Here is a 25,619-nt window from a genome sequence, read left to right as displayed (position 1 = left end):
TGCTTTGCGTGTCTGTTCTGACTAATGTGCAGCATTGATTGTTCCCAGCTGCGCCAGCCCAAATTGACAATCTTGGATTTTGTTGTTTCCCAGAATAGATGATTTTTACTACTGGGACTGCTGTAGTAGTGAGCTTGTCCTGAACTCTTCCTGGCTGCCTGAGTAATATTCAGTGATACTGAAGTACTGCGGCTGCTGGCCTGACAAGGACAGGGACCTTGAGGGCCGTGGCAAATCTTGGTGTGTTTAAAACTGCTTTTTCCTACAGCCCTTCCTACCGCGGAGAGAGCAAACCTGGATGTGTCAGATGGGTTCAAGCTCCTGATTAGTCGCTGGTGTGATGCTGCAGCAAATTCCCGTATGTTTTTGAAAATTGTTTTTCCTTTTCCCCGGAGTTAAGATTAAGCTTCTGGATGTTAAAGGTTTTCCCACTCCTCTGTGGTATGGTGCACAGGGGTTGGAAATGATCTGTGGGTTCACTGAAGTCCGAACACAAATTTTGATGAAAAATTAAAGAATCCAAGTGGACATATTTAAACTCTGGAGATCTTTGTTGTTATAGTGCAAATGTTGAGGGGGATATTTGTTACCTTAACCATCGAGATGTGACACACGAATAAAAAATAAACTCTTCCTTGTTAAATTTAAATTTTCCTTTGTTAAATTTAAATTAAAAGAGAAGACACGCTTCCTGCTCCTACCTTCTTCCTGGTAACTTTGGTGGAGAGGGGAATTGCTATGGAATTGTATTTTTATTATACGCCTGGCTAGATGCATATCAGCTCAGGCACTCTTTTTGAAATTCCCTTTACTGTCAGGATAGTGCAGCTCCTACAACAGTTAGAGTACCGTGCTTTCTCATTCATCGCTGCCTTGGTTTGTATTTCGCAGGCTCAGGTACTCCATTACCTCTTTGATCTCGTTTGGGAGGTGAAACCACTCCATGCATTGGCGTGCGTGGTTTCTCCAAGCCCTTCCTTGAGCAAAACACCCTGGTCTCCCTCTCTCCCCGCTCCCAGCTTCTCTCTCTTCTCCCTAAACTTGATGCGAGGAAGGAGCGAGGGGTGTTGATGATTTGGATTATGCAGCTAAGTGGCTGGAGCGTGGCTGGCTGTCTCCTCCCCTTCCTGAGCTTCGGCCCTAGCCAGCTCGGCGCTGGAATGACAGGCATTCCTGCGTGAAGGGAGCTGGCACGGACGCCTATTTATGAGAATCAAGTGCTCTGCCATGGGGTACGGGGAGAACAGGACCTGCGCTGGACCGTCGGACGCCCGTGCCGTTGCCTGAGAGTTGGCAGCCGCCTCGCTTGCCGGGCTCTTTCCCAGTCCAAAGTGTGGATTTATCATTTTAAAGGACTAAAGTGCTCTCTCAGGGAAGACTTTTTTTTTTCCTCTCTCCCCCTCCCGCCTCCTCCCGGCGAGCTGCTTAGAAAAGAATCTAATGGGGCAGCCGCACTTCTCGAGACCGGTAAATCCAGCTGCTTTTGGTGAGTAATGGAGGGCAAGGGAGACGGAGGAAACTTTGGGGCTGCGGCAGGGCAGGACTGCAGGTGAAACGGAGGAGTCGAGGGGAGTGGAATGCGGGGCTTGTGTAACCTGTGCCCGGCTTGGGACCTGGGAAGAGAAACCAGAGAAATAACTCCATTTCCTTCCTTTCTCTTACTCATGTCACATGCAATCGCTGTGCAACGTGTTCTGCTGATCTTCGGACAGGCTCCATGCTGCAGTTTTTAGGGATAGCCTCTGTCTTGCACAGCCAGGTTCAGGGACAGTAGCTTTGCAAAGCGCTTGGGCAGCACTAAAATTCACCTGAGTCGGGTAGGAGCCAGCCCCGAGCCCCCCCGATAGTCTGCCCGGATCAAAGCTGCCCAGAATTGCCTCCTTGTGTGTGATGACACCCGGCTTTTTGGGGCAGCTGAAGTAGTTTTGGGGGGAGAAGGGGCTTGGCAGTCATCTTCCTGCTTGTTTTCTCTCTACTCCGCGAGGTGTCTGAGTAACTGGCAGGCTGTAGCAAACGCAACCTTGCTTTGAGTCCTGGAAGTAGCCCTACTTCCAGAACGCTGTGTGTAGGTCAGTGTTATTTCCAGGTCTCTGTCTTAGGTGCTGTTCCCAGCTCTGGGACTGCGATGCACTGACTATAAGAGGAGACTTTACGCATCGTGCCGTTCCCTTTTATCTCATACCGACTTGCTGTCAGCTGTGTGGGCAGAGTTGCTTACTCTCATCTGTAAAGTGAAATTACCTGATTTTTAGAGAAACACTTGACGTTTGCGCGTGGAGAGCTCCCTGAGATACAGATTAATTTTTTTTTCGTTCTTTTTCACTCTTACAACTTTGAACCTACCAAGCATTTTTAGGGCTCAGATTAAACCAGTGATTCTCTCTTCCCCACCCCCAGTTCAATCCAGCTAGCATTGTTCAAGAGCTGCTAAAAAATAAGTGGTATTGAGAGAGTGGAAGGGAGAAGTAAAAGTTCAGTTGTCTTCGTACTGTCGATGGAGATTAACAGCTCCATTGGATTTACGCGCTGTTAGAAGCCGACCTGTTCAGTCCTGGGCTCTTTCTCTCATCAAGCACCAGAGACGGTGGTAATTTTCAGGGGAGTGGGCTCACTTGGTGTAATGACATTGTCCTTTGCCGGAGGCTGGAGGCCAGCAGACCTGGTGTTTCCGCAAATGGTCATTTGCTATCTGAAGTCTTTTTTCATGGCACAGCTTGCATAGTTCCTACTGAATAAATTGTGAACTTGAAGAGATGGTTCGTGCATTAACTTTGGCAGGATGCTGTTGAAAAGAAAAGTCTTGTGAAGATTATGGTGATTAGAAGCGTACAAAAGACAGGGAAGCCAAGGGCCGGGACTATTTGAGGCTGTTTTGTGAGCACAGTCTTTTATTGCTTTAAGGTCAGGATTCACGTCTTCCCTGGACCATTCAGGAAATGCACATGAAGTTTTTAAAGCTGTTACAGGAAGCTAGAAACATTTACCTAAAGTGCTTTTTTTTGATACTTTAACCTTAACAGCATTTCCCTCAAAAGAGTCTTTGTTTGCTTTTTGAGTTGTAGCTGTTTGCTTGAAAGCTTTTTGGATTCTTAACTGCTCTGCCCGGCACAACAAAGCTGAAGACGAGGGAGCTGAATTATTCTCCAGCCTGTGCATCAACACTGTTTTGGCAACGGGAGGGTTTGTTGCGGTCCCACGGCGTTAGCCAGTGAGGATCCCGCGCAGGCTCGGTGTCGCGAGGCAGTTGGTCCCGCTGTAGCCTTAGGTCCGGGCTGTACCGCAAAACACGCTTCTGAAGGTACGGTGATGTTGGGTGTGGAATGAGCAGCCACATTCTCAGCAAAAGTTCCTGATGCACCTTTTGGGCTTGTGACAGCAGAATTTCACGTGCATGTGTAACTTAGGGAAGTAGAGGTGATTAAGCAAAAGAGTTCAGAGTTGCTGCGTGGCATTGAAGCGCCTAATTTGTCTGAGTGCTCTTTAGCTCTCAGCTAAGCGTTTACACTGTCTTTTGCTGTAGCATAGTCTCACTGCTGCAGTTCCGTCTGTCTGTGAGCCTTGAGGCTATGACTGAGAGACAGAAATGCCTGGTGAGCTCCTTGTGAACAGAAACTCCTGGGATTTGTGGAAATCCCGTAGTAACTACTACGATAAGAGATGGATCAGGTTCTGGGTGAACTGTGGTTTGCAGATGGAAAGAATCTGGCTCAAGCTCATGATTTACACACTATGCAAGTCCTGTTACAAAGCAAAACACTGATGCTTTCTTGTTTCCTTTGCAAGGATGTCTCTTAATGAATATAGAATTTAACAGATCTTAACATCTCTGAAAAGGACTGGGTTAAAGAGCCTGTTGTAGTGTAGGCAGTGGTGAGATGCATCTTCTTTTGGAGCTAAAATCTGCTCTACCAACTCTTGGATGTCTGCAGAGATATTTCAGGGAGAAAAGCAGCATGTTCTCAGTCTTTTCCTAACAGCTTCAGTCTGCAGCCCTGTCCTGGGACTCACTGACCCTTCATCCTTAAAGGATTGTGCCATTTTCTTCATGAACACTGGAAATCAGTAGTTTCCCTCCCAGACGTATAGCAATATAATATGAATTGTCAGCATCTGGGATGCAAGTCTTTGATTTATTCACAGCCTTCGGTCTTGCTTTGTTAGGGTCTGTAACTTGGATCTTAAAGTGATTTTTAGCTTATGTAATGGTGTGCCCGTTAAAAACAAAATAAACTTCTCCATAGCCATGCTGGCTTTTGGTGGTATGTGGCCTGACTTAAAATGGTTTAAAAATTCACCAGGACTAATTCAGCAATGACCGACACTAGACACAGCTTGGGTTTAATTTTTTTTTTAATAATGTGCATCAGAGGTGCTGCTATCTCGTGTACTGTTGCAGGTATCTTCCCTATGAGAGATGGTCCTTAACGAAGGAAAGGCTTTTTGTTTATTCATGTTGGTACCTGAAGTCTCTACTGTGCCTTTTGCTAGGCTGGTAGCGCATTGAAAGGATGTTCTGGGGCTTGATCTCTGAAGATGGGGGGTTAACTATATTTGCTCATGCAATGGCTTTTCGTCCCCTAGACCACGGTGTGACCATAAACCATTACATTTATATGTTGGTATTTCCTAAAGGTCAGCTAGGTAGCTGCTTGCTGTTGTGAGTGTCCCACGTGCATGGCAGTGGTGTGAACGCGTGCGGTATTTTTAATTGACCCCACGGATCCTGGCTCCGCTGGTTTGACCCATTGAGAGTAGTGGTAGAAGTGAAAGCTTTACCATCTTTAATAGCAATGGCTGCCCCAAGCCTGACAAAAGCTTTGGGAGCAGATGACACATGCAGCACCGCAGCCGCTTGCTGACGGCGTGATGAGCTTGGAGACCAACTGCGAGTCTCCAGCTTCTTCCACTGAAATGGTTTCTCTTCTCTGGAAAAAAAACATTACAGCTGTAGCTCAACACCACCCATGTTCTTGCCACAACAGTTTGCACCTAACACAAGGTGCAGCGGGAGAAGAGCTTTTTTTCCGCCTGCATTTTAACGGCAAGACTTGAGTGTGAATGTGTGTAGCAGTCTGCAGGGGGAGGGTTTGAAAGACCAGCTGGCCAGGCGTACTGATGGAGAATTGCATCCCTAGCTGCTTGGCACTGCTGGAGCTTTCTGCCTTCTTGTGTCTCCAGGCTGTGCCAATTTTGTGACATTTCCCTAGACTATTTCAGTCTAAACATTTTGGGTTAACACAAATCTGCTGTTTAAACAGCTCAAATTCACCTGCTTGTTTTGCTGGAACATGATCAGGGCATGTTAAGTGTTTCAGAGAGGAGATCTGAAATGGCAGCAGGCTCTGGTGGGGAAGCTGGGAGATAGCAGCCAGGGCATGACTCCCTCCCCAGGCGGGCTGGGTCCTGGGGGTCTGTCCGAGGCATGGCAGGTTGAGTGCTCCAGGACATCTCCCCGAGGAGCAGCACCCACGCTTGCCTGGGGCAGCGTGCAGAAGTTGCAGTAGGTGTTTTAGTCCGGAGGTTTTTTCTCAACTGGGGCCGTGTTGCGGGGCGGTGCGTTAGGCATGGCGTGCTGGTGTCAGGGTGGGCTCTGTGGGGCTCTCCCTACTTCAGGGTCGCTTTTCTGAAGTGGGTACTTCATGTAGCTCTTGCAGAAAGGTTAAACAAGGCCGTGCTTTGGCATGGGGGCACATTAGGGACCTGCTTATTGGAAAGCTCTTGACCTTCTAATGAGGACTCCCCTGGGTTCACCTGCGTGACCTCATTTACCCTTTTTCATACATTTTAAATGGGTTTTCCAGCCTGGGACCGCAGTGAAGAAGGTGAGGCTGGTCTCTTGGACACAGACTTGCCACGCAGGTAAACAGCCGTGGTGCTGAGCAAGGGCCGGGTTGGGCGAGGGCATCAGCTTCCTGATGCTTCTCACCCTTCACTTAAAGTCCCGTTCGTCTTTTTTTGCCCCGTTTCTTTCCCCGAGCACTGCGCTGTGGTTCCTTAGCAGTTTCCCAGTGCGTGACTCGGATAAGGAGGGGTTTCTGCCTTGCATTGCAACGTGGCTTAGGGACCCTCCTGTACCTTGTAGAGCAGATCAAGAGGAGGCACAGAGAATCCACCTTGCCGAGGCTCCCTTCACAGTGAAGGCAGCTCGGGCAAGAAATGTCCTCTCTGCACCGTTTCATGGAAATTTGAGCTGGAAATGGGCTGTGAATGGAAAGGAAGGTCCTTTTCTGAGGGAGTATGAGCACTATCTAATGTGAACAATCACGGAACAATGAAGTTATTTAAAATAGAGATCGGTAAAACACACCTACAGCTGCTGATCCACCCACTAATTAGCAGTAAATGTAATTCATAATTGCATCACAACAGACTGTTTTAAATGTCTATGTCGGTGTGGTAATTATGGATGGTAAAAGGAAGAGTGCTGCGGAAGGGCATTACAAGTAGCTCTCCTGTGAGCAGCCTGTGCTGCAGAACTGGACAGAATGAATCCCATTTTGTATCCGGGAGGGAAACTGCTTTCATGGCATCGGTATCACCCCGTGGGCTGTAGTGGGCTCGGGATGTTCACACCGTTTAGTAACGTGTATAGAGTTTTATTCTACACAGAGCAAAAGGGATGGTGAAAATGATTTGGACTGTGGGTTTATGCTATGAAGGGGTACACGGTATGCCTGTCTCCCCCTCTTGCATGGCTGTTTTTAGACACGGAACTGATTATAAAACAGCAAAACGGAGTGTTTTCGTGTTGGATGAGACCTGATGCGCAGCACGAGCCTACAAGCAGTTGACAGCGTGGCTGATGGAGTAGCGTGGCAGAGAAGCAAGAACCGAGTTATTCGATATCGATGCTGAATGTCATTGTGAAACCTAGCTTTTGTATTAACCTGTGTGATTGCAACTAATGGCAGTCAGGCACCTGGGGTGGGACTCCACCCTGAGATGGTATTTTATTTGACAGCCAGACCTGGACTGCAGAAGCTGCTGAAAGAGGTTCTTCCGCCTGGAGTAAAACTCGCGTGTGGGCTCTCCCCCACTCTCCCTGCTTTTAGCTGCTCCTGCTTTGGGTATATCGTGTGTCTCCTTGCAGTTTCGGCTCATCCTTTCATGTCCACTGTTCCTCCCTAGCTGCTCGGAGGTGGCTGTGGCGGGGGAATGCTTGTGTTGCTCTCCCTCTAATTGGAAATGGAGACATCACAGCTTGCTGAGGTCTCCGTTCATTAATCTGTGGACCTGATGGTTGAGTTTTCTTTTAATAACTTACTTTGCTTAGTGCAGCACTCTGACACCTTGGGTGGCAGACAGCACATAAGTTACATTCCTAAGAGCAATTCAGGGAAGGGATATATATGAAGCGAGCTTGGTACGACTGCCTTCAGTGCTGTTACTGCTCCTTGGAAAGGTGAGGGAAATGCCTTTGCGTGGCACTTGGGATCCAAATTCAGTCCGCAGCTTGTGCCTGGCAAGCGGTCTTGCCTGCCTGGTAAACTTTGGGAACGCTCTGTTGAACAAAGTGAATACTGCTTTTTAAAATTACATGTACAACTCCAGGGCTAATGTTCTAGTCTCTGAAGAAAGTGCCTCTAAACATCCAGACAATTCCTCTTGGGTTTCTGGGAGCTTCAAATGCCGCTTTTTTTTGCCCCCACTTCCACCCTCCCTCCCTCCCAGTAGAAAATCACAGGTCGGTGCTGACATCTTGTATGTTACTTTCCACCCAACTTCTCTCCTGTTATGAAGCCAGATTTTTTTTTTTTAAGAAGCGGCTCCGATGTGGAATTTATCTTGCTCTTTCAAATAAATGTTGGCTGGCATCAGCTTTTCACTGGTTCTGAGTGAGCTTTCTGTTAGGGGGCTGATTTAAAAACAAACAAACAAAAAAAATACAACCAACAACCAAACAGCAAAACCCCATCAACCACCACTGTGTGGAATCTGGAGTCCCACGAATGAGAGGGGAGAAACCTGTACAGAGCTGGAAGGGTCATGCATTTCAGGTAAAGTCCGAAATGGCCATAATCAGCTTTGAAAAGCCTTTTTTTTTTCCTCTTCTGCTGGTTAGCACAGTGGCACTTCCTTGATGCTCCAGCCTCTCAGTAAACTGGAGTCCTGGGCTGGTTTCCCTCTTCCTCCGTCATTTGATTAAAGACTGCACTTCTTGCCTGTGATCTAGATCCTCCTACTTGAAATACTCTCCGGTTTCCCTTGTGCTGCCAGCATGGTCTCTGTTGCTCTTCTCTTCCCTATTATTCAGTGATCTTCCATTTCATTTGTGCTCAGACTGAAAAATTGGGGGTCTGTCTGTCCTGCAGTGTTGCACAGTGACAGCCTGTGCCCAGTCCAGCCGGCCTGAGGCTGCTCGGGAGCCCGTGGCTGGGGCTCCCCGTGCTTGACGCTTCCTGGGGTCTGAAATCTCATGCTAGGAAGCACTTCAGGGTTGCAGGTAGAGCTCCATCAAACAACTCTTTTATTTCCTGTTTGTTTTTTTTCCCCTGTCCTGAATCTGCTCTTCCCCATGTTGACAGGAATCTGCTTTTTCACATCTGGGTCTGTATCCTTGGTGAATATTTGTAGGATATAGCAGATACGTTGTGAGCTCTTTGTCCTATGTGCAAAATGGCTTTCCCCTAAAATTCCTCTTAGCCTCAGGAGATGGGATTCTTGGCTGAACTTTCCACATGGCCTGCAGGGTATTGTCTTTTCTGCAGGCACGTCATACAGGCTTGTCTGAAGTTGACTAAAAGGTCTTTTGTGATCCCAGAAGGTTTGCAAACTCCAGAACATTTGACTTAGAGGCTCAAAAATAAGACGCACAAGTGCAATTTGTAACACAGCACCTCAGCCTGTGGTATGCGGTGTTTGGCAGGACTGCATCGTAGGGCTCTAGGTGAAGTCTCGAGGCTCTGTTCTCGATATTGCGTGTTTTCACGGAGTTCTGCGACGCAGCTTGGGTGCTCCTGTCTTTTGCAGTGCTGAAGCTAAGGGATTATCGGTCTGTAAATGAAGACCATGAAACGGGCCACCAGCTGGCTTCACTTAGGTTGTGTGCACTCTGATTTTTATTTTTTTGCAGGCATTGCTAGATTCTGCTGATTGTAAGTGTTCCCTTATGTTTCATCAAATACCCGGAAAACACCAACACCAGGCAAGCCAGAATTGACAGTCACCAGCTTAGCGTTTCGTGCTCTGGTTCTGCTTCGCAAGTTGTTCCTTTATGAGCTTTTTTTGTTGCAGCAAGTTGGGGGTTTTTTTGCATGTCCCTTCCCTCCTCCATGTCCTTCTTGTGCTGTTCTCCAGAGACTTCGAGTACAGTAGGTGGAGCGCAGGCCTGTATTGTGTTGCTTTCCTGTGTAGTTGTTGCTCTTGGCCGGTGTTGCTGGCCTTATTTATAGAGGGAAAAATCAGAGAGGCTAAGTTCTAGCACATACAGCTGTGGTAATGGGTCTGGTAATTTCAGTGTGTGTAGACATGAAACTCGGCTCTGCAGTCTGGAAGGTATTTGCGTTCATGTAATTACTTGTGTCTAGCACCAGTTGCTTCCAACTGAAGATGAGAAACTGCAGCAAAGTGATTTGGGTTCCTTGGGCGAAGCTGTGACACTGCAAATTTAAACTAATCCTTGTTTCATTAGGAAGCCTCTTATCAGTTACCCTTTGCACTGTTAACATTGGAAACCCCACTCTTGCCTCCCCAAGCTAATGTGAAATGCTGACGGGTTACCTGAAGGCATGGAGTCTTGCTACCTTCTTTGCATGAATGTGCGCCACCGTTTCCCAGTGTGTTTCCCAGTGTGCAAGGGGCAGGCTGGTGGGAGATGGCAGCTGTTATCTGCAGCACAAAGGTAACTTCTTTATTCTTTTCTGTGCAGCCGAGGAGGTGGATCACCCCCCAACTGATGCCGGCATGGGGGTAGATGTTCTGGAATCGGGTGACACCACACCTCCTACAAAGAGGAAAAGCAAGTTCTCAAGCTTTGGCAAGATCTTCAAACCCTGGAAGTGGAGGAAAAAGAAGAGCAGTGACAAATTTAAGGAGACATCGGAAGGTAGAGTAATCGGGGTGGGTGGGAGTCCCTTCCTCCGCTTGGGAAACCTGCCATTAGCCATCTGGCTAGTGAGAAGGGCTTGTTGTCACAAGCCTGAGTGCTGACACACACACAAGAACCAAAATGTGACTTTGGTGTCGGGCTGGCACCTGCAATCTCTCCAGAAACACCTTGCCATGGAGCAGTAGTTTCAGACAAACAAATTCCTTTCTTGCAAGGAACCTCCCCAAGCAGCTGTGAGGAGGAGGGAGGGTTTGCTCCACGATCACCAATCTAGTGTGAAGTGCAGGCCTGAACGTGCAGTCCCTCCTCCCTCCTCTTAATCCATGCAAAACCAGTGAAATTTGAAGCCCTTTTATTTCCTTTCCAGAGGATCCCTTTAAAAAAGTATCTTCTTGAACTTCTAGCTTACCCTGTTTTCTGAGTGCTTTTTTTCCAATTTAATATCAGTTTTAGAACGAAAGATTTCTATGCGAAAGCCAAGAGAGGAGCTGGTAAAAAGAGGGGTTCTGTTGGAAGACCCTGAGCAGGGTGAGTCTGCAAATGAACTTCTCCTCCTGTCTTGTGTTCTGTGTAGCTGATCTTCCTCTGGCAAAACCTCACCCTTGCAGCCATTTTTTCTTGGGAGACAAATTTAAGGGCTCTTTGCTAATGTGGTTCCCGTCTGTCTTGCCCTTTTCAATATGCTCTCTCGTCTGACTTTTGCACCTGGCAAGGAAGGCAGCCTGTTCAGTTAGGAAGATATTACTAAGAAAGCGTGATGCCTGTCTTGGGCATCTTCCTGTCTGCTGCCAGCGGGGAGGGAAGGGGTGTTCTGTGTGTCACTTCCTATCCTGTCCCTCCCGTACGTGTCCCGCTCCAGCTGCCTTGTCTTGTCCTGCTAAGCTTCCCCATCACACTTGCTCTCACCATCTCCGGCTTGTTCTGATCACGCTCCAGACTGCACTCTAACCACTGCGGGAGAGCCGCTGACCTCGGAGCTCAGGTTCGAAGGCCTTAAGCTTGGAAAAAGAAACCAATTGATGACTTTTGAGCTGCCTGGGTAGGGGCATTTCCTCAAAGAGTTATAGACGAGACGCTTCATGGTATGGTGTGACAGTTAGTCACGGCTAAGCTTATTGAAGCTTGCCCTGCTGTCAAAGAAGTCTTATCCCCTTTTCTGTCATCCCTGATGTCTCTTGAATTGGGGCCATCCTGCTAAAATAACTTTTCAGGCAGATCAGTTCACCATCTAGTCACCTGGCTGCGTGCTGGGTGATGCGGGTACAAGGGGAGGGGGGCAGGAACATGTGGTGGGAGAGCAACCCACCTGCCTGGGCGGCAGTGTGGTCTTTGGCTTAGAGCGATGTGTAATCGTACCTCGAAAGGCATACTGCAGAGGCAGCCTTAACCTAATGCAAATTTCAGGGGTCTTCTAAGAAAGATGCAAAGTGGAAAAGCAGAGGTGAAAAAGTGGTTTTCAGACCAAACTGCTGAAAGCAGAACTGAGAGGAAAAGTCTTAACATGGTTGTTTGCAGCTACACTGTAATGAAAGCCATCTACAACTACCTGAGGGTGTAAATGCTGGGCTGGAGGAAGAGTTCACTGGGGTACAAAAGTGTATGAGGTCACAGGATGAAACTGTGGAAGAGAGATCAAAGGCTTTGGGTAACAAACTTCCAACTAGAGATGACAGAGGAGGATCTTCCAAACTGTAATATGGGTGTAACAGAAGCGTGGCTAAGAGATGGAATTATTTTCTGCTTTGAGTCATCTGATCTGACTTAAGAAACAGAAGATGGCTATAATCTGGACAAAGTGCAAACCCAAGGTATGAGGGAGAGCAGTCAGTATTGTCAGGAGGGTTAGATTAGAAAGCGCATTATCTTAATCCCTTCTATGAGTTTAAGACACTTGGGCAGTCATAAGACGGCGGTGGTAGGTTATTGTATTTGCTTGCAATTTTAAAACCTGCTCTTATAAGGTCAGTTAATTTTCTTAGGCAAGTTCTTAGGGGAGAAAGTGCTGGAAACCCTTTGACACGAGTGAGCGAGGAGGTAGGGAAGAGGTATAGTGGAGGCTTTCAAACCCGGTGCGGCTGGGAGAGGAGGCCCTGCTGCTCTCTGGGCTGGCGGTCAGCAGGTTGTGCTGGGCTCACAGTTGGACTGTCTTGACCTTGAAGGAGGTCACTGGAACTGAAGTCAGCCCTCTCACACCACCTCACTCCTATCAGGAGCGTTCCGCACATGCTACAGCTCCCTGACAGAGAAGGGCACGCAAGGTTTGAATGGAAAGGAAAGCTAGATCATACCGTTCCCGTCTCCCTTGCTGAAAACTTCGGCTAGCCAGAGGCAATTGCTGCTGTAAAAAGCTCCGGCTCATCTCTTGAGTTTCAGCCCTGGCTGGGGAGGAAAATCCCTCTTGTTGCTGTCTGTACTTCCTGCGTTTCAGGGAAGGGCAGCTAAGCAAGTGAAGCAGCGCGGTCTTCCACCTCCTCTTAGGAACCAAGGCGATTTTTTGCAGAAAAGAAAGCCCGGGGAGCTTTTGGCTTCTTGGCATCTTTGCTTTCAGCTTCTGAATAACACCAGGTTAGGGAAGGAGAGATAATACCTTGGGGGGTAGAGGAGAGGTGAAGAGGACGGTGGAATAAATCATCAAAAATCAGAGCAACAGAGCATGCTGGGGTCTGACACCGGGGGGGCCCATGATGCCATACGCTGCAATTGTTTGAGAGATGGTAGCCTGAAAATGCTAAGGATTTTTCATCAAATTGGTGATGTATCTATTCAAGTTTTCTTGAGTTGGAAAGCAGTCAAAATGGGCAGTGCCCCATTAGAGCAGATGCTAAGTCTGATTTTTGGGAATAATATTACGAAGAGTTTGTCCCGTCAGGGCAATTACAGAGGCAGAGAATGGTTTAGTATTTCCTCATTGTGACTAGGGCTTTAAGTGCTCTCAAAAGCATGGGCTGAAAAAAGGATGGTTTTCTTTCCAAAAGAGGTCTTGCTTCTAACATTTGGGAAACTCCCTCTGTAAAAGCAGAAGTAGTCAAGATGAACTACATCAGATTCCGGAGATGGATCATTACATCTGATTAAAACAAAGGTAAAAAAGCGAGGAAGTGTGCTTTGCTGTGGGATGTTTTGGGCAGGGCAGTGATTTTTGTGCCGAATTCAGGGTAGAAACAGAAGGAAAATAGAGGTGCTTCAACTGATTCTAAGATTTTATCAAAATCTATTATTGCATGTCCAGTAGATTACTTGGCTAGTGTTGGATTTTGTAGTGCAGCAGAGAATTTGTGACTGCTCTGTAATGGCGGGTAGATACAGAAGCTGCTGGAGGTTTTTAACTGCGGTTGCAACTTCCTTGGGCTGTAGCACAGCATTGGGCATACTAGTCTTAAATGCGGTAGCATTCTTTCTAAACAAGGTGGTAGATAAAGAGGCTGCTGAAGAAGAAAAACACTTGATGGGATACAGTGCTGTACTGCTTTGCTTGCTGATAATGAAATCAAGGGCTCTCAGCTTCAGCTAGTTGGTGTTGCTGTGCTCTCCTCTGCAGAAGGTAGACTGAAGGCTGTTTCAGAAGCCAGAGAGAAGTTGGTGCGGATCGATGGCAGTTCAGTAAGCCACGTCTCCTCCGTCTCGTGCTTTCTGAGTGTTTTCTGTTTGCTTCTCTCCCCTCCCGTCCCTTTGCAGATGGTGAAGAACCAGACAAGCTGAACCCACCTGCACTGAAGAATGGCCACACAGTCCCAATCGGTGGTCCCGGGGTTTGTAACCTGGCCAGCCAGGAGGAAGAGGCCACAAAGCCATCCAGCCTTAGGAAGCCTGTTCCAGCTGAGGAACCAAAGAAAAGGCAGGGTAAGAAACCAGATGTGTACAAAATCGGTTGCTTCAGATTCTCCCAGGACCAGTTTTGAATTCTCATCTGATTCTTCCCACCCTGCTCTGGGCCCTCCCGGCTCTTAAACCGAGCTGTCTCACTTTGCAGGCTCATCCAGCAGCCACTCTGGGCCCGAGCTGGAACCACCTCAGGAGCCGTATGTTCCCAGACAGCCTCTGCTTCCTCCAAAAAGACCTCCCTCCACTTCCCAGGAAGCAAACGAAGCGCAGGCGAGGGATCCAACGCCTGCCAGCAGCACTGCAAAAACTGCACCCTCCACCACAGCCCCTGTTGCGGCAAAGACAGTCAATTCCACAGCTGGCCCTTCCCCAGCCCCCAGGACTCTGCCGCCTGCTCTTGCCAGCGCCAACACTACTGCTCCCACGAGTACAACCAGCACAGCTCCTGCCAAACAGCCTCCCGTCCCTCCTCCCAAACCTGTCAACAGAAATAGCAACTCAGTAATAGGTAAGTGCCTTCGTAAGCTGGTGTTTGTACCCTGGGATGTTCTGGAGCCCTTGCTCTGAGAGTCTCTTCCCTTCGTCAGGGAATGTTTTTAGTATGATGTAGCAAATGTTGTATCATGAATGTCTGACCGTCTTTCCTGAATACAGTCCAGTTTGGACTCAGAAGATCTGCCAGTGTTTAGCCAGGGCGCACGTGTGCTGAGAACAACGTAATTACTGGAGACTTCTGCCATGAGCCATCCGATCTGTCAGACGTGCGTGCTCCCAGCAGCTACCTGCAGGAGGGAATCCCTGTCTGCTTTTGGCAGGAGTGGGAGTGGTGCAAGGAGAGGGGAAGGCGTTTCTCTGTCAGCTGTAAGACAGTGTCCTCGGACGTCGATGCTTCGCTGAGGGCTGGGATTCAGCTGTGGACAGCTGGGATTGGTGGATGGTGTATGAGATTTTTTGCTTTGCGAGACTATGGTCAGTGAGAATTGATGCTTTCAGCTGGTCTTTGCAAAAAGCAAAACCAAAAAAATCCACATCACACCAAAAAATGTCTGTTATGGCTGTTGCCGCTGGGCCATGTGGTTTCCACTTAGTGCAGAGAGACCAGGAGCTGGCAGGGGTAATTCAGACTTCCCTGGTTATACTCGGGCACCTTCTCTAAGGTCTGTGGCTAGGGTATTGCCATATTAATCTTGTCCTTAAGTCTTGTCCCATGGATAAATCAGCTCAACTGTAATTTGAGCTGAATCTTCCCACTTACAGAATTAAATGTCTTCATCTCTGTCACTTTTCTAAGCGGAAGATCTGGGGAGACTTTCTTAAAGCTGAATAAGTCCCTGCTCTCTTTAGGAATTTTAGAGGTCTAATTTTAGATGCATCACCGCTGGAGTAAATGAGACAACTTCCATCCAGTCGATGGCCGGCCTGTTCATATTTCACAGACCACCTGCTAATCTTTGGATTGGATTAGCAGAGGCTGGTATAGATCGGGAGGGAGGTTCCTGGGAAGATCAATCAGACAGGTCTGCACTGTTATCACAAAAACTGGAGGCATTACCCACGTGTGGTTTGGGAGGCAGCGGTAGAAGCTTAGACGATGTGCAAGTTACCAGCTGAAGGAGCCTGGGCCACTGCTTTCAGCACGAACTGCATCACTCTGTTCTGCTTGGGGCTTCTCCTTGCTCTAGCAGGTTTTGCAAGCGACCTTGATATGGTGTTAAACACTCCTGTATGCCAGACCAGCTTGATTAGTCTGACCATGCCTGAGCACTCGATGAAATACTTTCTTGTTTTCTTTAAGCTGCTTGCACACATCACAGATGGCATTTGAAATGCCCCAGCGCTAATTGCAGGAGGTACTTGTGGAACAAAAAATGTGGCTGGAGACAGCGGTCTATCAAACATATGTTCAGACCCAGCCTGCCTCTCTCCCCAACAATACAGGGCTGGGCTCGGTGCACCTGCGGCTGCAGGGGTGTGGAGGAGAGGAGAGCAGCCAGCCCCTCTTTTGTCTCCTGGATGAGAATGCAGATGTAGAGAGAGGCTTTGCAGCTCTCTGCAGGGCTGTGCATCCGGCACTACGGAGCTGTAACTGCGGCACACGTGCAGTCATTGCCGCGCGAGCCTTGTTTTGTTGCTGTGGATAAACAGCAGCAGTGGAATTGGCTTCATGAGCTCTCTCCACAGGTCTTTGATGCGTGCTCTGACTCGGGCATATGTGTGCCCCCCTAAGGCAGGGGAGGACTGTTAATGTGCCAATCGCCCCTTTGTTCCCTCGTGAAGATGCTCCCTTATGTTCATTCTCTGAGCAGTTCTGGTGTCTGATGCAGTAGCTGAAAATAAGGCTCAGGAAACACTTTTGGGGAGTGGGAATTTAATCGGCATCAGCTTGAAAAAGCAAGCAGGGCAAACGGTGCTGTCCCGCTGGCCGGGAGCTTGGCGGCAGCCCTGGTGCTTGGTGCCACTGACAGGTTTCAGGAGCCACAGTTACCGTAGCCTGTGCTAGAGCACCGGTTCTGACCACGGTGGCACGTCACAAGAGGTGGTGCCAGTCGTTGCACTGGGTTTATCGCACTGAAGGGAGACGGGCTGGCTCGGGAGGATGCTCTGAGCGGCACCCAGCCCTTTTCTGTCTCCTCTCCCTTCTGCCAGCTACTTGGTCCCTTTCAAAATCTGTCTATGATTGCCCAAAGGTGACTCAAGCCTGGTCCTGCCAGGCTTTGAGCGCTGCTGAGGAGATACTAGAATCCCTCTGGGGTGAAGTTGATGGGAGCTGAGGGCACTCGGTGTTTTGCACAATCTGGCCCTTAATCTACAAGGGGAAAGTCTGAAAATGCTAAACATCCCAAAAATGCGCCCACCTCTCTCCAGTTATGCAGCCTTATCTCGGTGAAACACTCCCTGCTTGCAGCACCCTCTTGTGGTGTCTGGTACTGCGGATTCCTCCCGGCTCCGTGCTGGGGCCACCGCTGTGTGACCATCACCCGCTCCAGGTGAAATGTGCAGTAAATCTGATCCTCTTCAAGCAGGTGGGCAAAATCTTTCCAAGCCCAAGAAGCCGTTGATACGTGAATGTTAAAGGCTGCAAACTCCTAAAGCAAGAGCAGTGTTCGCTGGTGCAGCTTCTTCCCTAGGAGCCAAAGGGCGTTCTAGGAACCTGAGGTTGCCTGCGGCAGGCATTTTCCATCATATGACCCGGTCCCCATTTCTCCCTCTCTCCTCCATCACGCAGCAGACAAACTCTGTGTAGACTCAAGGCTCTTAGCTATTTTTTGGAAGTTTTGCTATTTATTTTGTAGTTTCAGAGAAGCTTATATGGGGCTTCAGGAACAGAGTGCAGGGGGAGTAGAGCAGAACCTCATCCTGAAACAGGCAGGAGCTGCTGGCAGCACGGTGTTCTTGGGCTGGGTCTGGCGGATGATTGGAAAGGGGGAGAGCACATTGCTGCTTGCAGTTCTGACTTTTGCCTTTGAGTGAGACTTCCCAAAAAGTTTTTTAATGTGCGAGGGAGCCATTAACACAACTGGAGTCTGGGGTGTCCTGGATGTCTCGGATTCCTTTGCAAACTGATGCTGTAAATATAGCCATAAAGTGCCCTACATACCTGCCTGCCTTGGCTGAGGCAGCATGCTGATCTGGGTGAGCTCCATCTGCTGTCGCTTGAGGGCTGGTGCTGTTTCTCTCTCTCCCCAAAGCAGCAGGATGCACAGACCTCTCCCAGCCTGCTTGTTTCTGGCAGCTCTCCCAAGCCTTACCTTTGCTGCAGGAAGGACAAACTAGAGGCTTGCAACCTGGTTATTTCTGGCACCGTGTTCTAGCAGAAAAGCAGCAGAGATTGCTTCGTCCGAGGCTCTGAGTGCTTTGCCGTGCTTATTCCACACTGGTGAAGGATATCTGGAAAATGCCCTGTTAAATATAGTGGCTTTTGTGGTTTTTATTTTCAGCTGAACTTTCTCAAGCAATGAACAGTGGTACAGGCTTGTCCAAGCCTTCCCCTCCTCTCCCACCGAAGAGAGGCATCCTGCCTAACAACATGTCAGAGGCAGCTATCACGTCCAAGCCCCCGAATGACAGGACAGTGACAGCTAACCGCCCCGCACTGATACCGATGCACATGACCTCTGCCTACCCGCCACCCTCACCTTCGCCGCCGCTGCCCACGCACATACCCCCTGAGCCTCCGCGCATGCCCTTGCCTGCCTCCACCCCTGTCTTGGACCCTCCGCGCTCCCTGGACCTTCCCAAAGAGACTCTTCCTCCTCCTCCTCCTCCTCCTCCTCCTCCTCCTCCTCCTCCTGAAGAGTTGAGGTCCTTGGAAGTGTCGAAGAGGACGGCAGAGCAAGGGTTTGGCGAAATTCACGTGCTGCCTCGCCTGCCCCAAATCCCATTGCACATCCGTATCCAGCAGGCTCTGGCCAGTCCTTTGCCTGTCACCCCACCTGCCGAGGGGTCGCACAGGGCTCACTCGTTGCTCTTCGAGAACGATGGCTTTGGAGAAGACAACGGCACGCTGGGCAGGACGAGGTCCCTGCCTGTCACCATCGAGATGCTGAAAGTGTGAGTACCTCCTGTACATGTGTGCAGTAAACGCCTAGCAGTGGCGTGGGTCACACTGGGCTCTGGCGTGTTGGTGTCGTACTCCCTGTTTCTGCGAGGCTGTGATGGTGAGGAGGGCTGTGGGCAGGGCTGGTTTCTTTGCTGGTTTTTTGCAACAGCCTAGAAACCGTTTTGCCTGTTGGCTGAATCTGTGTTTCAGCCTCTTAGGGGGCCAGTGCATCTTCCCCGTGAAATTAACCCTGGTTCTGGGATTTTATTGCTCACAAAGGGAAATGGGTTCCAGACTACAAACACAGGCTGATGCCAGGAATCCAGGCCTGGCCTGTCTTTAATTGCACCAAGACAAAACAAGGTCCTGGATTTCATCCATTTGTGGCCTTCCTTAGCCTTTCATTTTGCAAAACAGAAGTGGGAAAAGGACTGTTTTGTATTATAACAGAGTTGAACCTGTAAGGCCCAAAGTAGGGGGGTGAGAGGGCTCTTTGGTTCTGCAAGGAACCTGCCTCTGGCATTTCCTCTGCCAGAGCTCCCTGTGCTTTGGAGAGAGGGGACGGTGCAGGATCGTGGGGCGGCTCTTGCATCTCCGGTTCCTGGGCTACCCACAGACCTGCCTTCTACGGGCTGAGGAGAGCTAACAAGGTGTTGATCTCAGGGGTGTTCCCCAGCCCCTGTGGCATGTGTTAAGAGATGTAATAGTGTGCTTCTCGTTAGTCCAGACGATGAGGAAGAGGAAGAAGATGACCAGGAAGAGGAGCAGAATTCAGGCCCTCGTGTGTATATTGGAGATGTGCCATCTGTCACAGTCATCCCAAAACTGGTACCCCAGGTCCTGCCAGAGGAGCAGGAAGGAGATGAAGGGATGAGCGACTCTGACTCGGAGGGGCCCATCCTGTACAAAGATGACGAGGATGAGGAAGAAGATGAAAGCCATAACAGTAAGGCTTTGACATTGCAGCTGGCTTTTTTTTTTCCTGCTGAACTCATGCCTGGCTGTATTGAGATCTGGATCAAAGAGCTAGTTCACACAGTGCTTCAAAGCAGCTGGTTCTTGGTTTCATGATGTACCGCATGTCCTCTTCCTCACTTTTTCAAAGGCTCTACGGCCAAACCTGTATGCTCATCTGCTGAGATGCACCCCCTCCAGTTGCAGATGGCTCTTGCAACAGCTTGTGCTGTCCCACCCCTTCAGGTGGGATAGCATTAGGTGAGCATGTGGGCGTCAGGCAGAAATGCTGGCTGTTGCTGTAGTGACTAGCTCTGGCTAGCCCTGGAGCCGTAGCGCAGAGCTTGGAAAGCAAGCTCCAGGGGAGAGCACAACTGCCAGGGGCACGTGGCTCATATCGCTGTGCTCAGGCACCGCAGTCTTCAGTCGCATCCCGTTGCTCTTCCTCCCCGCAGGCACGCTGGCTAACAAAGTGAAGAGGAAAGACACGCTAGCTATAAAGCTGGGGAACACAACCACGCCGCAGGAGGAGAAGACTGTCTTCCCTCGGAAGAGCAAGGAGGAGTGGAACGAAATTCGGCACCAGATTGGGACGACGCTGATCAGGTACGAAGAATGGAGGAGGGTGTTACGTTTGAGCTGTTGGCACAGCGTGTGAGGGGTGGGATTGGACAAAGCTGTTGCCTTGTCTAAGCAGCCTGTGCTGGAATATGATGGGTGCTTGGGCACTGCTGCTGCATCAGGGCTGGTAGGCTAAGTGTTGCTTCCCCCCCTAGCCCTGGGTTATAAAAGTTGGAAGTTCCTCCTGGAGTTGAGCAATATCCTCTGACAGGCCCCTGTTTCCAGATGTTAAACGGAATGGGAGGGGAAAATCTCAAGGACTACAGAAATGTTACTGCTGTAAGATACGGGTGGTGTATAAAGACGTAGACAGACGCAGGCTGAGTGCTGATGCATTAGGCGGTGGATTAAGCTGGGGCTGTTGATAGTCCAGGCTCTGCATCTCCTTGAGTTCCCTGCAAAGTTGCCTCTGAGCTTTTGAGAGGCCGTAGCGCTTTCCAAACCTGTGCCCTGTGGGTGAACAGCTGTTTGAGTGGAGGAGAGTGCAAAACAGGGCAGCAGCGGTCTCCACTGGTGAATGAGGGGTGTCGAGGAGGCTTTCCAGTGCACTGAAACCAAGCAGTTGTATTCTTCATCCCCTACTGATGAATGACCAGGTAAAACATGACGCACTTGTCACACTTTCCTTTAGGCGACTGAGTCAGAGACCGACGGCGGAAGAACTGGAGCAGAGGAACATACTTCAACGTCAGTAATGCTTCTCTAGTGGTCCTAAGTAATAAAATATGTTTGCCTTTAACATCTTAGTCCAGGCGTACCTGGAATCTGCTTGAAAGGTAGTGATGGAGGACTGCGCTTTGGTTATATCGCTGTAGTAAAGCAGCTCTGCTGATTTTTCCCAGTACTTTGTTACCATCAAAAACCGGCTCCGGATAAAATCAGACCTTAGCAGTGGTACCAAGCGATACAGTTCAAGGCATCATATTATAGAAAGGTTACCTGTTCCCTGCCTGACACCTCAGGGAAAAGTACGTGAACTGGTTAAGACTCTGGTGTTACACAGCAAGGACTGTTAAAGGTGTTTTTCTTTGGGCTGGACTTTTATTTGCGGTCCAGACATTACAGCATTGTATTGCATGATCCAAAAAGCAGCAGTTCATTGCTCAGTCGGTGGTGTTTCTCTTGGCCATACCTTGCTCTGCAAAAGTTTTAAATAAACATCTCGAGGAAAGGGAAATGTCAGTTCAGGAAGTTTCCATTTAAAATATTTATCTGTGCTGTTACTCTCTTTAAACTATCAGTATAATAGCTTTGGGGAGGAGCAGTCTGCAAAGTGGCTTGGATGTATTTTGACAATATGGCCATTAATCTTTAACGTACCCAGGGCTGGAGAGAATGACTCATTCGTGCTGTGTAAAGGCCCGTATTGCGTCAGGGGGTCAGGGGGGTGCTCGGTGAGTTAAGGGTATTGAGCTGGACTCTGCCTGTAATAAGTGCAGACACGCCACAATGAGCTTTCAGATATGTAGATAATCTGATATAGCTCGATACTCTCCTTTGTTCAAGTCCAGAAAGCACTTTTCAAAGCCTGTGATGCTTATGGGAAAAATGTATTTCTTTTTTTCTCTTGGCAGCGAAAAATGAAGCTGACCGTCAAGCTGAGAAGCGAGAGATCAAACGCAGGCTCACCAGAAAGGTACTGCTGGCCTCCGTGCTGTGATCGCCATCTGGCAGAGCTGTCGGGGATGGTGGTGGCTATGAGCACATCGTAGGTACCTTGCTGTGGGTGAAGTCACGGGGCTATTGTGTAAGTGTCCCCAGTGCCCTCTGACTGCAGTGACTTTGGAACGTGGACTGTCACCAACGGTGAGCCGTTGGCACTGCAGCCACGTTTGTCAGTGATAGATCTGAGCTGGCATCGAGCATAACAAGCTAGATGAGAACTAAATTTGGCACCTGGCACTCGGAAGGTTTGCTGGTGCTGGCCTGACTGTTTTAACACAGTGCTTCGGTGGCCACGACTTTCACCCCAGGCTCCCCAAAATCCATTTCTAAAGTAACAGCAGCGTGGAAGAAGCTGAGCGGAGCAACAGCTCTGTCCGAGTTACTTGTGGTCGTTAACTCATGGCTGGGAAAAACTTCCCAAGGGCCTGTGGGTGTGAAACGTGAGCATTGTTATTGCTGAAGCGGGGAACGGGCTTGCTTGGTTTAGGGGTGTCACGCAGGGCTTACCCCCTTGTAATGGCTGTTCCCAAACCCCTCAGTGTCTTCCTTCTCCTTGGCAATGGGGCCTTGGTTCTGCCCTAGCCTGGCTTCGTGATCCAAACGAGACTACACTGCCTTCTAAGAGTGTTTGCCTGTTCCCTTGCGGGCTGCGAGCAGGACCTAGTAGTATCTGTGGTTCAGGCCCAGTCAGGGAACTGGTTTTAGTTTTGCTCGGGATGCTTAGTCCTGAACTGCTTTTGTGGACAAGGCACAAACTATCTTTGTTCTTGCGGGTGTTCAGCTTAGCCAAAGGCCTACAGTGGCAGAGCTGCAGGCCAGGAAGATCCTGAGGTTTAACGAATACGTGGAAGTAACGGATGCTCAAGACTATGACCGGCGAGCGGATAAGCCATGGACAAAGCTAACACCAGCTGACAAGGTAACAGGGAGTGCCCTGTCCCCAGGCGTGGGGAGGGGAGCTAGAGCGGGATGTCCCATGCAACAGGGCCTGAGCCAGGGAGACTTGCTCTGTTCCTTTTGCTTCACCTCTTCATCCTGCCCTCCGCCACCCCACCGAGCGCCACCAGTGTCCCTTCACCCACGTGTGCTGTACCCAGCCCTGCTTCCTGCCCCCTCCACGGTGACGTGGAGCCCAAGTGGGCATGGTCTGCACGCCAGCGTGGCCTCTGCCTCAGCTTCTGAGTGATGTAAGAGGATGCAAGGTGCGGGGCGTTGGTCAGAGGAGTGCTGTTCCTTGCAGGCTGAGGCAGGCCTAGGCAAGAAGCTGGCAGGGAAGCAATTTGTTCTTGTCTTCCCCGGCCACTTGTGGGGACTGCCCAGCCCTCAGCGTGGAAGAGGTGGGGCAGATTGAACTCAGCCTAGCGCGAATGGACTGCGAAAGCTGGGGTGGCTGCTGCAGTCCGAGTCTCCCGTGGGACTCGGCACTGCGTATCCAAAACTGCTCTTAACTCTTCACCACTGAAAGGTGGTACAGATCAGCCCTGAGCAGGGGTGTCGGAGGTACAGCACCTTCTTGCCGTGTCTGAGCTCACTTGTGAAGGGAGAGAGGGTAGTAGATGTGTGCCTTAGCAGGAGATAAAAAAGATCTCTCCCTCTTTGTGTAGGCTGCCATCCGGAAGGAGCTGAATGAGTTTAAGAGCTGTGAAATGGAAGTCCACGAGGACAGCAAGCAGTTCACGAGGTGAGCGAGAACACGTTGCCAGCTCAGAGTTCCAGTCTTGTTGGGAGAGCTGCGCTGCAGGGGTAGTGCTGAGAGGCAAAACGTTAAAACCTTAGAAAAATGACCTGTGCCACAGTTGCAGATTTAATGTCCCTTTCTGCCTTGGTGGTGGTGGGTGACTGGAGGAGTAGCAGTCATGAAGTGGGTTGTTCTTCCTTAAACTGGGGCTTCGATCCTGGAAACTCAAAGCGACCGGTGGCTGGTCTGAGGTGTATCTGAAACCAGTGCGACCTTGCAGCTGGAGTGTGCTTTTCTGGGGCTAGAGCCACGTGCAGCAGAAGCCACGGCCACAGAACACCTTGGTAGTTAGCTCGGAAATTATCTGTGAAGTAACCTGTGGATCATGGCCCACGTGATTCTTTCCCCCCCCAACAGTTGCTCTGTGTGGCCAAGATGAGTGTTTGCAGAGCACAAGAGCTTTCTAAGGCAGAGGAGAAATCGTTTGATGTTAACAGCTTCACTGAGGGCTGAGAGTCCAGAGACAATTCAGTTTACTCTTTTTGGCCATCTGTAGTGCCTCGTTAACCATTTAACCTGAGTTCCAAGGATGACGCTCAGATTTTTCACTTGGCTTTTAGGTACCATCGACCATAATCTTCCAAGAAGGGAGCAAGAGACCCGAGAGGACTGGAAGTTCTCTGCGTCCCTCTCCTAGGCAATACAGCGAGGGTGGAACCTCGGCTCTTCCAAAATTTGCCTTCAAAACATATCCAGAAAAGGGCTTTCGGCCAGGGAAGGGGAATCCTGTCTGAATGTAGCATTTCACTGGAACAAACACGTCTCAAGTGCCATCGGGCTGGAACTGAACACTATACCTCGCGCGGCTCAGCGATACGACTCTGCTCTGGCGCCAGCATCCCTTGCCAGGAGACCATGCACATGTGAACGAACGGTTCGTTCCCCAGCTCCCTTTCTCAGCCCGGACAGGCCCAGTTCTCAGCTGTACATACTCCTTTTGGGGTGCAACTCCTTCGTTTCCTCCTCCTTACCAAGAGGAAGGGGGAAAAAAAAAAAGGCAGCTCTAGTGTTGGAAAGCTGAGGAATGCAGAGTGGATGTGCTAGGAAGCACGCGTGTATATTACCTGTGTACAGAGAACCCTGTGCAGATGCTGACCTGGCAGACAACTGACATGTGACTCGTAATTTTTTGGTTTTGCTTGCGTCTCTGTCATGTCCTTAATGTCCTGAATCACTACTGACCAACGGTTTGTTGTCCTGGAAGGGAATTGTATAGATATTAACATATGCTGCATCTTTTTGTAAAAAAAAAAAAAACAAAACACAACAAACAAACCACAACAGAAAAACAAAAAACACAAATGTATAAAACATTCCCTCCCTGCTCTCTCACACTTGCTGTGATGTTAACCGATCTTGTCTTGAGAGATCTAGGCTTGTTTAACAAATTACAGAACCAGGAAATGACTGTTGCCTTTTAAAAACTTTTTAATTTGGGGAAGCTGTGAGAGTAGTCAATTCTTTTTATTGTGGCTTCCTCTCAGATGTTTTTTACTCTCCCAAATCAGGGTGAAACTTGCCTTTTCTCATTTTTACAGCTAAACCTACTGGAAACTTGATAATTTCACTGTGTGGGTGGAAGGGAGGGGAAGAAGAGGTTTGAAAAGTGACCTTAAAAAGATACTCTTTCTCTTCTGAGAATGATCTCATATTGGTTCTTCCTGAATGTGGGTGTGGGTTGTTTTTTTTTTTAAATATCTGGTATTGGCCATTGCTGTATCATGCACAAAACCTAACCCATGTGTTGAGATGACACTTAACGTGAAGAAGGGAGTATCGCGGGACGAGGAGGGTGTGGGAATGGAGAGAAGGACTTGCTTTGTTCACAGACCCGTCTCCTTTGTTGCTCGGGGTGGGCCTGGCTGTGCTGCCTGTGCCTCCGTGCTGTGCCAACACCCAGGCCATGGCCCGGCACCCCCGGCTGCCATCGCCCTGGGGCCATGGCCCGGCACCCCCGGCTGCCATCGCCCTGGGGCCATGGCATGGCCCTGCCCCTAGGAGATGGCGGGGGGGCATCTTCTCTCACAGCTTCCCCCTGTACAGTATGCCTGTAGACTAAATCATTGCATTGTATATCAGTCTCCTCATCAACAGATTTTAATTATTGAATAAAAGTATTTTAGGATTTTTTTTTTAAACTGTGTTTGTGGTCGTGTTTTAAATGCCTCAGGCAGGGGAAGAAGGGTTGGGGGGCTCAGAGGATGGCGGTGCGTGGCTCCAGCTGTGGCTAA

General features: G+C 49.4%; 1 protein-coding gene across 3 annotated transcripts in view; it reads left to right on the top strand.

Moving 5' to 3' along the window:
• PHACTR4 (phosphatase and actin regulator 4) overlaps positions 1-24,655 on the top strand; it is a 93,391-nt gene extending 68,736 nt beyond the window's left edge. Inside the window, exons 1-13 of one of the 3 annotated variants that reach the window (XM_009276187.2) lie at positions 1,203-1,486; positions 9,869-10,045; positions 10,496-10,576; positions 13,724-13,888; positions 14,019-14,378; positions 17,809-18,421; positions 19,133-19,356; positions 19,820-19,970; positions 20,617-20,672; positions 21,560-21,621; positions 22,432-22,569; positions 23,255-23,331; positions 23,949-24,655. In XM_009276187.2, coding sequence (XP_009274462.1) covers positions 1,441-1,486; positions 9,869-10,045; positions 10,496-10,576; positions 13,724-13,888; positions 14,019-14,378; positions 17,809-18,421; positions 19,133-19,356; positions 19,820-19,970; positions 20,617-20,672; positions 21,560-21,621; positions 22,432-22,569; positions 23,255-23,331; positions 23,949-23,964 — 2,166 coding nt within the window. In that variant the 5' untranslated portion in view covers positions 1,203-1,440 and the 3' untranslated portion in view covers positions 23,965-24,655. Of the gene's footprint in view, positions 1-1,202; positions 1,487-9,868; positions 10,046-10,495; positions 10,577-13,723; positions 13,889-14,018; positions 14,379-17,808; positions 18,422-19,132; positions 19,357-19,819; positions 19,971-20,616; positions 20,673-21,559; positions 21,622-22,431; positions 22,570-23,254; positions 23,332-23,948 lie in introns of those variants that run through there. The other 2 variants (XM_019471266.1, XM_009276190.2) reach the window with 2 other exon arrangements.
• Positions 24,656-25,619: the final 964 nt, after the last annotated feature.

The sequence above is a fragment of the Aptenodytes forsteri genome, unplaced genomic scaffold, assembly GCF_000699145.1.
Source record: "Aptenodytes forsteri isolate BGI_AS27 unplaced genomic scaffold, ASM69914v1 Scaffold321, whole genome shotgun sequence".
NCBI classification, from domain to species: Eukaryota; Metazoa; Chordata; class Aves; order Sphenisciformes; family Spheniscidae; genus Aptenodytes; species Aptenodytes forsteri.
The sequence above is the reverse complement of the archived record's forward strand: the minus strand, read 5'-3'. Positions and strand labels throughout refer to the sequence as shown.